The following is a 13,176-nucleotide window of genomic DNA, read 5'->3' on the forward strand; positions in this document are numbered from 1 at the left end:
TGGGGGCTGAGCGGGGCAGAGGTGGTCCCTGTGCTCACAGACCTCCCCGCCCACAGGGCAGAAAAGGTACATAGGATGTCAGCCAACCAAGGTAAGGGCTGAACGGGAGGGCAGGCGCAGCCGACGCGAGGCCCCAGACACCGTGCGGTGGCTGCACGTGGGGAGCAGCCCACCGTCTGGAGACGGTGATGGGACCCCTTCCTCCCCTGCCCACCGGGGGGCTGTCTCCAGGCTCTGTGCATGTGGAGTATGTGTGACCCGGCCCTTCCCACCGTCACCGTGCACATCCATCATGGCGACAATAAGGACCACGGTCTGGCTGGCAAAGCTTGAACAGCCTTTCTGTTCTATGCATATGTGTGGTCTTGGGCTTTAAAGCTTTTAAGTTGTGTTTTTTTCTGTTCACTCTCTCACTGGTTCCCCATCCAAACCCTGCTGTTGGGAGACCCTCGGGGTCCCGCCATGAACTGTCGTGTCTTCGCTCTTTGGTCCAAGTCTCACAGCTGAACCTGGACTTGAGCCTAGGTCTCTGGGCTCCAAGTCCTCATCATTGTTTTTCTTTCCAAGAGGAAAAAAAAAAAATTACAGAGGGAGAAGGCGTTCCTGTCAGACTTTCTGACTCCCTGGGTGGTGCGGCCCAATCACAGCTTCCTGTTCTCAACAACAGGAGCAAACATTCAGGTTTTTAGATGATTGTATTCTCTAGTTTACAAAATAAAACACCTCCGCGTAGAAGCCCCTTCCTCAAAGAGCATTCGTTCCTTCTCAGAACAAGTCACACGTGTGCTGAGATTTCCGAGCCTTGATCTCTCCTCGGGAATTCGGCAGAATGTTCCAGGCCTCCGGGAAGCCCTGCTTGTTTACCTTCCGGCGTCCAGACGAGTTGGAGTTTTCGGTCGTCAGCTGAGTTGTCCGTCCTGCAGTCTGCACCTGCGGGAGTGAGTGGAACAGTTCTGGGATCAGATGGGCTGGGTCCCGGGCCTGGCCCAAGCTCCCTGTCCTCTACATCTGTCTCCCAGAGGGGCTCGCAGGCTCCAGTGCATCTGGACTTGGGGAGGATCCCAGGGGCAGGTGCACAGCCAGCCCAGGGGTCAGCACCAGAAGGTGTCCTCCAGAGTCCGGGAAGGGCGAGCGATTCTTTGTCCAGGAGCGCTTCCCTTCCCTTGGTGAGAGGTACCATTTTTCCAAAAATTAGTACAGTTTGTCCAAGCGGCTGGCAATCAGGCCACTCCGCCGCCCCGCTGGAGCTTGGGGAATGGGGTTAATTCTTGAGCGTCACCAGGCTCCTTCTGCTGTCCCCTGAGCCCCGTCCTCCCCATCACCGCTTCTGTAGGCTTTCTAGGGAAACTCTCATCGTATTTTTAATCTTCAGCTTCGCCTTTCCAGACTAAGCGGCTTGGAGCCTCTCCATCCCACTCTGACAGTTCTTATCAATCTCCTCCTTAATTAAAGACAGCAGATTTGGCCTCTGTGCCTCTTATCTGCCATCAGCTGGGGCCTGATCAGGTTACAGCAGCAGGGACTGGCCTCTCATGCTGCCGCGTCCACTGCTGTCCCCGGGGCTATGAAGTGGGGTGCTCCATGGATCTAAAATAGATGCGCGCATGGATGAGTGGGTGGATACACACGGAGGGACGGACGGACAGCGCTCCAAAAGCATCGACCCGCAGGAGAGAGGGCGTGATAAGGACGCGCATCGCCCAGCCTTGGTGTGCAGAGCTAGGAAGGGCCTGCGGGATTTTGCTCAGTGCTTTTCAAAATTTATTAGTCAGATGCAGCATATCTGCAGCCCAACATATAGGACAAATGAAAGGCAGCTAAGCTCTGGTTCTAGGCTGTGAGGAGGCCAGAGAGGCTGGTCAGGTGGGTGAAGTCTTGCCCCCCACTCCCACCCCACCTCAGTTTAAAAAAAAATTGGTGCTCGGGACTTCCCTGGTGGTCCAGTGGCTAGAACTCCATGCTTCTGATGCAGAGGGCCCCGAGTTCGGTCCCTGGTCGGGGAACTAGACCCCCATGTGCCCCAAGTAAGACTTGGTGCAGCCAAAGAAATAAATTTTAAAAATTGGTGCTCTAGTGGGTGCAGGGCTCTGAGAGGGGACGGGTGCTTATGGGTCGTGTTCAGAGCAGCGGAAGAGCCTGAACACCACCGGCTGGGTGGCAGGCTCCCCCTCACAGGGGCACCTTCGTCTTTGAAATCTTCCCCTCAGCATCTCAGTCACCCTGTGCAAGTGAGTCGCCCCTGCAGTGAGAACCCGCAGCCCCCGGCGTGGAAACACCCCAGTTTGAGGACGGCTGGGGGCCTGGGCCCCGGTGCAGCTGGCTGCACACTGCGGCGCCTCTCCTGCGGCCTGTGACCGACCTCGTCAGAGCATCACACCTTCAGACAGGGACACTCATGGCCGAGCCCGTGGGTCTCAGGTGTGACCCATCTTGAGCTTCTGTTGCACAGACTGCTGGGGATCTGCGTGTGTGGAGCTGGTCACACCAAGGACGGGTGGGGAAACATGCCACTCTGCAGCCTGTGGACCTGCGTCCGCATTCGGGCTGTTCTGCCCGAGCCCTGGGTCAGTCAGACCTGCAGACCCCTCTGGGTCCCGCCCCCTCGGCTGGAGGCAGGGGCGATGGTTGTACCTGCGGCGGTCCCCGGGGTGAAGAGCCACAGAGCCCCGGGCCCCGGCCCTGGCCAGGTGGCTGGTGGGCCCCCACATGTGGCTCCGCCTTCATAAAGGAGCCCCCTCGCGTGCTCCGAGCACACTGCGCTTAGTGAGCACACACGGTCCTCGGCACAGCCTCTTGGCCCAGTTACTCCCCACGGAGCCCTGCACTGTCCCTGGGACGATGCCCCGGATCTGAGTGTGCAGCACGGCTTGTCCCAGGCTTCTGCCTGTAGGTGCCGGTGTGCCGGGAGAGGAGCGATGCCTCTTCGGGGGTCTCTGCTTCCTAGGAGGAGAATTCTTCGCTCTGCTGGGCGTGCACATGGCCGACCTCTGCAGTTGAGGAGCTCATTCTGTGCCAGAGGGGTGGAGGTCTGAGCTGGGAAGGGGAGGGGTCAGCTGCCTGTCCAGGAGCAGAAGGAGAATTCCCTGAAGAAGGTAACCGCCAGCGGCAGAATCTTGAAAGCTAAGGAGAAGCCAGCCGGGGCAGGGGAGCTTTCAGAAGATTCTCTACTCAGGGTATCACCAGACTAAAACTGGGGTGTTTCTTGGGTGGAATGCTTCCCTGGAGGCCCTGGAAAAAGTCCACTTTCATGGTCTTTCTTACTGTTGGCAGAACTCAGGTCCTTATGGCTGAGGTCCCTGGTTCCTTGCTGACAGTCAGCAGGGCTGACTCAGCTCCTAAGGCTGCCCCCCATTGGTTGATATGTGTCCCCTCCATCCCAAGCCTGCAGTGGCATAGAGAATCCTTTTCACGCTCTGAACCTCTGACTTCCTCTTCTGACAACAGCTGGAGAAAACTGTCTGCATTAAAGGGTTCCCTGATTAGGTCGGGCCCACTTTGAACGTCTCCCTTTCACCAGATGGGGCTTCCCTGATGGCTCAGTTGGTAAAGAATCAAGCTGCAACGTAAGAGACCGGGGTTCAGTCCCTGGATTGGGAAGATCCTGTGGAGAGACCCACTCCAGTATTCTGGCTTGGAGAATTCCATGGACTGTATAGTCTGTGGGGTTACAAAGAGTTGGACACGACTGAGCGACTTTCACTTTCACTTTTCACCAGATGACATAACATAATCACAGCAGTGGTAGCATCATGTTCACAAAGGTCTACCCACACGCAAGAGGAGATTATACAGGCGTGGAGGGAGGAGGGGCAGCTGATCCGACCTGGGGGTCAGCCTGCTTCCTGGAGGAGGCTGCCCTTGGCAGAGTTGTGAACACTGAACAGAGTCTGGTGGGCGCTCCAAGCAGGGAACAGACCCCCTCTTTGCTCACTCCGGTGGGCCTCAAGAGCCTTCCCCTAGAGCATTAGGGCCACCCTGAGCATAGACCTCAGGTCGACAATCTAGGGACCAAGGAATTTCGGCATAAATGGTGAGGTCGGAGTGCCAGGCCCTGCCTGGCCCCCTGCCCCCAGAGCTGACCAGCAGTGGCCCCCGGGTCGGCATGGCCCAGAATCCCGAGCGCCTCCTCTCTCTGTGTGGCACATGCCCGTCAGGCTTGCAGCCAGATGGCAGTTGGATGGTACCACGTATATGCTGCTGTTTTACAGGAAGGCCAAAGAAGAGAGAGGCTGTTCGGCACTTAGATTGGAAATGCATCCCGGAGGCAGCAGAGTCCACCTCGAGAGACCGGGAGTCTGGCGGGGCAGCGACAGCTTTGCCCCAGAAGGTCTCGAGCCCAGTGACCCCACCCTCACCCCTTCTATGACCTGTTACTGGTGGGGATGCCCGGGACAGCCTGAGAGAAGGGTGCCAGGGACAGAGGGCAGTGTAGCCAGGATGGCCAGGGCCTTTGTCAGAACCCTGTCCAGCATGCAGAGCCGTCACAGAGGCTCCTGCCGGCGAGCTGAGCATGGGCCCCGGGGCCACACCGCCTGTGCCAAGACCCAGCAAGTGATGTCTGTCAGTCAGCCGACTACAGCGCAAGCTGCTGTGCATAAAAATGAGCCTGTTTAAAGCATCTCCTGTGTCCCGCCAGCTCCCTGTCCGGTGGCTGTCACCTGAGGGCCCCAGTGGGTGAGAATCCCTGCTGTGAGGGCATGGGTGACAGGTGGGGGCTGCTGTGCATGGGGAGGCATGGGACGTGGTGTGCCCACTGGCTGCAGGGGTCCCAGAGGGGGCGTGGCTGAGCGTGGGCGCAAATCCAGCGTTACCCAGTTCCCTATAGAGAGCAGAATTACAGGTAATCACTCAAATTGAGGTGATCTGTGTGTGTGTGTTTATAGGTGGTGTGCACACGTGTGAGTGTGCATGCATGTGCGTATGCCTCTTCCTATAGCCCATGTTAGGATCGAGTATGAAAAAGCCCATTGACATCTGGGCGTTCCCTGTGGTTCTTCTGACTCATGTCTTCATCCGTCTCTGATCACTTCCTGTAAATTGTACTTATGGGATCGCTCTAGCATCTGCCACCTTTTCCCATTTCCTGTGGAGTGGCCTTGGCCCAGAGCCTCACCCTCTCGAGCCTGGGCCACCCCCATCATCAGCCCCTCCGCGCCACGTGTGTGGGAACCTTTCTCTGGGCTCCCAGGCCCCAGACCTCCCACCATCATCTTCTCACCCTGACACACAGCTGACTCCCACACCCACGAGACTTCCAGGTAAGATCAGGTCCGAGCAGGTGCCTGGCCCTTAGAGGAAGCTCAGAAGGTATTTCGGGAATGAATGCACCTCCTGTCTGACCCTCAGGTCCACCCTCCTGCCCCAGGGCTTGCTGTCCGGCCCCCTCAGCTCTCACAGCTGCCCCCTCCTCCTGGGCACGGGACAGCCCTGTCCAGGTCCCTGCCCTCCCGGCAGGGCAGACGCCCTGGCTGCAGCCACTGCCCCCTTCTCTGCGGGCAGATGGCCTGCGTTACACCCCCCTTCCTCTCCAAAGCCGGGCACAGCGCTTGCATGGTGGGTACTTGGGCTGGGGAGTGACCGGAGCCCTTTAGCCTGGAGACCTGATTCCGCCTCCTTGTCTGGAGCTGCAGCTGCCCGGGTCAGGAGCCAGGGGCCCCCCAGGACCCTCCACAGGGCCTGTGTTGCCAGCCCTGTCCTGCAGAATGCCAGGCTGAAAACAAGCCAGGAAATTCCATCTCCTGGGGGGTGGAAGTGACCTTTTCCTCAGAACTTACTATGGAGATGAAATCTCCGTTTTTATTGGGAACGCTAATTGATCCCATAGGGATCAGGGGCAGCGATTCTCAGGTCAGAGTCGCCGAGGGGCCCATGCAGCCCCTCCTGGGTCCAACTGCTCAGCCTCCACGGCCACGCCGTCGTGTGAGCAGCGCCACCCTGAGCGATGCTGGCCGGGACAGCGGCCTCCGGGGGCTCGGTGCCGCCCTCACCAGCGGCGCCCCGCCCCGCCCCCTCGCTGTGGCAGGCCACAGTCTTGCCTCTGGTCCTTCGGAGACCCGGGCCCTCAGTAACATTGTCCCAGTCCCTTCTCGTGGACTGACCCATCCCGGTGCCCCCCACACCCCGCTTAGCCCAGGTGACCCAGGTGGGGACACTTGTAATCCTTCCTCCACCTGCTTGACCTCACTTGGACCTTTACAGCTGAGTTTTGCTTAGAAGCAAAGGAGAAAAGAACCGCACAACCAGTGTTCAAAGCGCCCATCTGGCATGTGAGGAGCCGTGCCGTGGGCAGGGAGCTGAGCTCATGGCTCCCCGGTGAGGATCCCTGGCCCCAGAACCAGTGGCCCCAGCAGTCGAAGCCAGCGGGGAGAGGGCTTGGTACATGTTTCTGTTGCCAGGGCTTCCTCCGCCCTCTTCCGGTGAGCTCACGGCTGAGCCCTTCCTGTCCTGCTGCTCCCGCTCCACACACCTCCGCTACGGGGGAGGCCATCACATACCCCTGTGAAATGTGGCCCCTGGACACACCCCCTGAAAGTGAAAGTCACTCAGTCTGCTATTTGCGACCCCATTCCATGGACTTCTCCAGGCCAGAATACTGCAGTGGGTGGCCTTTCCCTTCTCCAGGAGATCTTCCCAACCCAGGGATGGAACGCAGGTCTGCAGGCGGATTCTTTATCAACTAAGCCACCAGGGAAGCCCAGCTCTTCAAACACTGAACGCTTTGTAAAGATGCCCCAGCAGGGTCGCTGGGGCCCCTTCTGTCCCCCAGGCTCTGACCAGGATGGACCTGGGTCTGTTTGCCCTGTGGATCCTGTAGCCAGTGTTCTCCCTGGGCACAGGAGTTCCGGGGCTCAACCCGCTGTTTTTCACACGGGGGGACTGCCCTGAGGAAGCTGTCGAGGCCACCTCCCTGTGTGTCGCTGACCCCGGGAGCTGCCTATGTCTCTGTGTCCTTGGGGCCAGCACTCGGCCTGATCATGAGTCGCTGGAAGTCACCGGCACATCCCCAGGGCCCAGCACCGGGCTGGCCCAGCCCGGCTCTCCAGGCAGGGATTTTCAGTTGAGTTGATGAACCAGTCTGTCCAGAGGCTCCAGGCTGGAGAGCCTCCACAGCGAGTGTGGGTGTGGTGGAGAGTGGGAGGGGGTGGTCTCCTGGGTGGGCCACCCCTCATCCCCTGCGGCTCTAGCAGCACAAGGCCCCTGATAGAGCTGCGCTGACGGGGGCCCGGGAGGAGCTCTCAGACCTGAGCCTGATGGCTCGGCCCCACGCGACTCGTCCCCAAGCCAGGGGCCATCCGGGCCCTGCTACCCTCCCCTCTCCCGCCAGCCCCTCAGCGGGCCTCCAGCTGCTGCCTCTCAATTCCTATTTACTGGTTATGATGCTGCCGAGAAGCCTCGATCTCTCTGTTCAGAAGCCTCAGCACACTGCTCACGGGTCCCATAGGCAGTGATCACACTTGGACCAATGACAAGCATGGGCCTTGGGATTGGTTTTCAGTCTAGAAAGCACTGAAAAGCCAATTATTAAATTCTTTAACTTAGACAAGTAATCCCGGTTCATTTCGACTGCTGAAATAGTGCTGAATGGCACCGCGTGTATTCCCCTCCTTCCCTCCTCCATTCCTGTCTTCTGAGGAGGAGCCCAGTGCCGGGGCCCGGGTGTACGCGTTTACATCCTGCGTGTCTCAGGTTCGTGTAGCTGCACGCACACATGTTTATACATATGAACTGTGTCTCTTCTCCCTAAGTGGTGGTGTTCAGTTGCTCAGTCATGTTTGACTCCGCGACCCCAAGGACGGCAGCATGCCAGGCTTCCCTCTCCATCACCGTCTCCCGGAGTTTGCTCAGGCTCATGTCCGTTGAGTCGGGAATGCCACTCCCTCCGTGGGGTCCTGCCTCTGTTAGACTCCTCTCCGGTGTGGGTACTGGACGCTCCATGTGCCCGAGGCCCCCTGCCTCAGAGGGCCTGGCTGCGGGAAGTTGGTAGCCACCTGGCCGCGTCCTCTTGTTTCACCCTGAAAACAGACCACTGTTGCTCTGGTTTGCCTCTCCCTGGTGGCTGGCAAGCTTGGGGATCTCCTCTGTTTGTTGACCCTGTAGCCCCCTCCCCTGGAATCCCCTGGTGCACCCTCTGCCCATCCTCCTGGGAGACGCTGTGTCTTTTTCTCACCCACCTGTGGGAAGTTGTAACCTGGGCAGAAGAGCCGACTGTCTGCTGAACAAGCTGTGGGTACATCTTCCTGTCTCTCGTTTCCTGTGGCTTTGTGCCTTCGCCATAAAGAGTCCCTTCGTTTTCCTGCAGTTCAGTGTCCCCTGAGGAATGTCTCCCCCACTTCCTATTTTATCCGTGTTGTTTTCATTTCTTTCTTCATTTAGAACGTTAATCTATCTGGAATTCATTTGCACACGTAGAACGAGGTGGATCCTGGCCTGTCGTCCTAGAGATGTTCAGTCAGTTATGCCAGAGCCAATTTATTTTGAAAACCACACTTTCTCCTCTGAATTAGCATGCCATTTATGTAATATATTTAGTTCCCGTGTAAACATGGATCTACTTCTGGATTCTTTGATCTGTGATGTTGAAAACATTTGTCTGCTTCTGCACTCAAACCATGCCCTTTAGATTGAGTCTTAACATCTGGCAAAGCAAGCCCCCTGCTTCTTTTGCTATTCTTCTTTTATATTTTTCTTAGTTGTATGAATTAGAAGGACATTTTTGTCCGGTTAAAAGTTACATTCTAATTACAAATATAAAAAATTCATATACGTATATATATTTGAATATGTAAAATATTTTCTTTAAAAATAGTGCTTATAATTTAGTTTTCTTCTATTTCAAGAACTGTTTATTTGGGGAGAGGTCTTCTCAATCTTTTCTGTGAAATCACTTTTGGCATTTATTAACATAATCCTGATTTTTCTCCCCTTTGAAGTGCTGTGGTGAGTTAGGCTGATAGGTTTCCTGGTGTGAGCCATCGGAGGATAAACAGTTCTCGGTCATGGTGAGCAGTTCTGTGATACTGATGTGTTTGGCTCATAGTTTATCTGTATTCTTTGCATCTCTGGTCATCAGTGGAAGTTATCTGCAGTTGTTTCTGAAACACTGTCTCCAGATGTCACCTCTATGCGCTGACAAGGTGGTCCCCGTCTCAGGGAGGGGGCGCCCCCCCAGGAGCAGCGCGCCGCTAGGGAGTAAGTGCTGCGGTTGAGATGTGTGTGAGGGGCTGCGAAGGGGGAAGGCAGTCTGGGGGGCTGTGCCCGAGGAGGGCAGAGAGTCGACATAGGAACTGATCCTTTTCGAACGATGGAGACGGTGCCAAGTGGCACGCCGCCGGCACCAGGTCCCTGGGACGTCCAGCGGGTGGATGGGCGAGGGACGCGAGCAGGGTACAGGGTGTCCTTGTGATCTGCGCCTGGAGAGGATGTGAGTCTCAGGTCAGCAGCATGACCTTGAGCAAGTGGCATATCACCCTGCACCCCAACCTCGTACCTGACACGGGGTGGTAACACGCACCTTCTGTGCTGGAAACACGAGGACCCTGGGACCCCAGGGGCTGTCTGTCCAAGGACAGGAGACTTGGGCTGAGGCCACTGTTTCTCCCGCGCCCGCCCCCCCACAGCTTCCTCCTAACTTTATTGGAGGGAAGATAAAGCCGCTTGGCAGCACAACTTTTGCCTCCCTGACCCTGAGTGTGGAGCTGCCCCAGGCAGCGTGGGGGAGCCGCCAGGGGCAGCTGGAGCACGCGGGCCTTGGGGGCAGGGGTGCCCCGGCCGAGCCTCCGCAGATGCGCCGCCGCTGCTCTGAGGCCTCGCCCGCGGTCTGTCTGCCGTGGGCATCCTTCCAGGCATCTCTCAGGACAGGCGCTCCCGCTGTTCTCAGCGACTGGCCTCTTTCTTCTAGGCCAGCTAGCAGGGTTTAGGGGGAAAAGGAGTTTGAATTCAGATGTGGATTCAGAGTCTGGCTCTGCTACTTGTTAGCAGAAAACCCAAGAAAAGTGAGTGATCTGAACCTCCGTCTCACGTCTGCCTGGACCGAGACGTGAGAACCAAGCCCGGGTGTCAGCTCAGCTCCTAGTAAGACTTCAAAGTCAACTTTAGTTGTAGTTTAGTCGCTCAGCCGTGTCTGACTGTGCGACCCCTTGGACTATAGCCCACCAGGCTCTCTGTCCATAGGGTTCTCCAGGTGAGAACACTGGAGTGGGTTGCTGTTTGCTACTCCGGGGAATCTTCCTGACTCAGGAACTGAACCCGGTCTCCTGCATTGGCGCATGGATTCTTTACCACTGAGCCACCTGGGAAGCTGCTGAGGTAGACTTGCCCAAGGTCAAACAGGTGTGAAATCTCACCGGTGCGAGTCAGCAGCATGCAGGCCCGCTAAGCCTCCTCCCTCGCTCCTCCAGCCAGCAGGGAGAGCGGCTCATGCTGGTCCCGTTTCACAGCTCAGACCAGCGACGGCAGGTGCCCTGGGGGCAGAGCTCCCTTTAGGGGTGCAGACGGCAGGCTCCCGATTGTGTGTTCCTCGGCTCGCAGAGCAGCAGCCCTGCCGCGGGCCTCAGGCCGCGTTGCCGTTGTGCCCTGTTCACAGGCTTTTCCCGCCCGCCCCCCACGCTGGGCCCGCTGACCCCACGCCTGCTGGGCACTGCGCCTTTGTCCTTGGTGTCCGCCGAGCTCTGCCCATCACTTCACCTCTTCCCAGGATGGCCGCCCTCCTCGTGGGCTCAGCTGTGTCCATTCCATCACTCTCCTCTCTGGGGGTTTCCGGAGGCAGCGGACAGTCACACAGGTGCCTCGGCCCGTCTGTGTGGCTCTCCCACCACCCCTGTCTTTCCAGTTGCCTGGTGACTCCACCCAGGGCAGGTGTGCTCGGGTGCAAGGTGTACCCATGGGAACATCAGCTGTGGGAGCGCTCTGGGGGACTTGGGAGGGCGGGAGGAGCTGGGAGGGTGCTCGGCGGTGTCCACTCGGGAAGCGTGCAGTCAGCCTCCGGGCCGGCCGTAGGTGTGGGTTGATTATCTGTGGCTGTGTGGTGGAGGGGAGTGTAATCGTATGGACTCCTAGGGTGTGCTGGGCGCACTTGTGGTCTCGGGTGTGATGATGCTAGTGGGGGCGGGGCTGCTACTCCCTCAGGCTTGGAATGGCAGGTGGGCTGGTTCGTGGAGGACCCCGAGTGCCAGCAGGCGGACCCAGACTTGGCCAAGACAGAGGAAGGGCATCACGGGGGCAGGGACAGAGACGTAGGGCGGCTCCGGGTTCGTCCCCAGAGAGATCTCCGCCCGGCCGCCCATGCACCGGGGGTTTCACGGCCCGCCTCCTCTGAAGCAGCCCGTCGCCCGGGGGCACTCAGGGCGTTTGGTGCTGCTGCTTGGCTGCCACCCTGGCGATGCCAACTTGTCATCATGCTGGCAGGACAGCCTCGCTCCCATCACCGCGCCCATTTAGTCCAGATGCTGCCAATGCAGCAACCCAGGGCAAAGTGCTGAGTCCGCCTTCGGGCGAGGCTGTACTGTAAAGTACGTTTTAGCAGCAGCTTCTGTGCAAGTCGGGCTAACAGCTGTTTTTGTTCTGGGGGTACATGCTGAGTGGGACAAGATAAATGGATTATCTGAGCTTTGCATTCGTCTCCCTCTTGGGGGTTATCAAATTAGATGTTTTTAGGGATAAAATATTATAGTCCCTAGAGATTTATCCTTGTTTTGAACTCGGTTGGGTACAAGAACTCAGGGATCTAAATCAGGTACATCCCCTCCTTGGCAAAGAGAAATAAAAACCTGTGAAGGACCAACCAGACCTGTGTGTGAGGTGTAACAGCAGCTGAAAGTGGAAACGACCAAGCTAGGTGTCCACCATCTGGTGTCTCAGTGACTCAGGGTCTACCGTATGATGGAGCATTGCTCAGATATTGAAAGGAATGGAGTGCTGAGATATACTGAAATGTTGGTGCATGTTTAACATATCACACGAAGTGAAAGAAGCCAGACGTTACAAGTTACACATCATCTGATTCCATTTGTTATAGGATAGGTAAATCTATAGAGACCGGAAGTAGATCAGTGGTTGTCGGGGGCGAGGGGGTGGGTGAGACTGCTCCTGGGTGCAGGGTTCCTGCTCAGGGGGTGACCTGCTCTGGACTTAGATGGTGGTGATGGTTGCACACTGTGAATGTGCTAGAAACTCTGGATTATATACCTTAAGGCAGCAAGGTGTGTTGTGTATGAGGTAGATCTCAAAGAGGTTCAAAGATAATAACTTTTTCAAAAACCAGGCAGAACCCCACCCCTGCCACCGTCAGGCTCTGCAACCTTAGCTAAGCTCCTTAAGCTTTCTGCATCTCGCCCCCTCCTGTGTTAAATGAGACTCGTGACACCCACCTGTGTGGGGGGATGTCCCAGCCCACCAGGGCAAAGCCACCCACCCGTGCCGATGCGTCCCCCACCCCGGCGTTCGGCTGTGCACCTGCTGCAGGCCATTCCACGCTGCCCGCCTTCAGAGGCTTTCCAGGGCATCAGACAGAGAGCCCTGGGAGACAGGAGCCCTGCTCGGCACTTCACACACCCTGCGGAGCCCATTTCGATCTCTGGAACATTCTCTCTCCAAGCCTCTGCATGGCCTGGAGTTCTCAAACACTCAGGCAAGAAGGCAGCATGAGGACCCCCACCAGATCCATGTCCCCCGGACCTGCAGACACTCTCAAAGGAACACACATCTCAGTCTCAGGACATCTGACCTTTATCTGGGCTGAAAGCCAGGCCCCGCCCACCTGGCAAGGCCTGGGTGGGGAGTCTCTGGAGAGTTCAGTGGGAATAGGAGAGCTTAAAAGAGGCAGGGAGAGAGCCTTGAACTGATTTTCACCAACTACCCAAGTGGGTGCCCCATTAGGAGGTGCCTCTGGGCCCCTAACATGAGAGGAGCCCTCCCTGGCCAGGGTGGGGCCCTGCGGTGATGAGTGATGAGTGATGAGTGACGCATGAGTCCCAGCGGGAGACACGCTGGGAGCATTACTGCTCCAGACAGCAGAGAAACTGGCTGCAGACCCAGCTCTTCTGCGGTCCAGCCGGTAGGGGCTGGCCAAGCCCCTGGCTGCTTGAACTTCAGGCTCCAACCCTGCTGGAGGCGTGTGAGCCGAGGGCTGGAGCCGCTGCTGCCCCCATGGGCTCGTGTGCTCTGTTTGCAGACCGGGGC

At 57.6% G+C, this 13,176-nt stretch overlaps 1 protein-coding gene across 5 annotated transcripts in view; it reads left to right on the forward strand.

Annotated features, from left to right (window-relative positions):
* The window catches only part of TRAPPC9 (trafficking protein particle complex subunit 9), a 393,547-nt gene that overhangs the window by 333,520 nt on the left and 46,851 nt on the right, over positions 1–13,176 (forward strand). The window contains exon 22 of one of the 5 annotated variants that reach the window (XM_070476949.1): positions 770–957. The exons of the other annotated variants lie outside the window; for them this stretch is intronic. Coding sequence (XP_070333050.1) covers positions 770–942 — 173 coding nt within the window. The 3' untranslated portion in view covers positions 943–957. Of the gene's footprint in view, positions 1–769; positions 958–13,176 lie in introns of those variants that run through there. 5 annotated transcript variants of the gene reach the window in all.

The sequence above is a fragment of the Odocoileus virginianus genome, chromosome 15 (assembly GCF_023699985.2).
Source record: "Odocoileus virginianus isolate 20LAN1187 ecotype Illinois chromosome 15, Ovbor_1.2, whole genome shotgun sequence".
Classification (NCBI taxonomy): domain Eukaryota; kingdom Metazoa; phylum Chordata; class Mammalia; order Artiodactyla; family Cervidae; genus Odocoileus; species Odocoileus virginianus.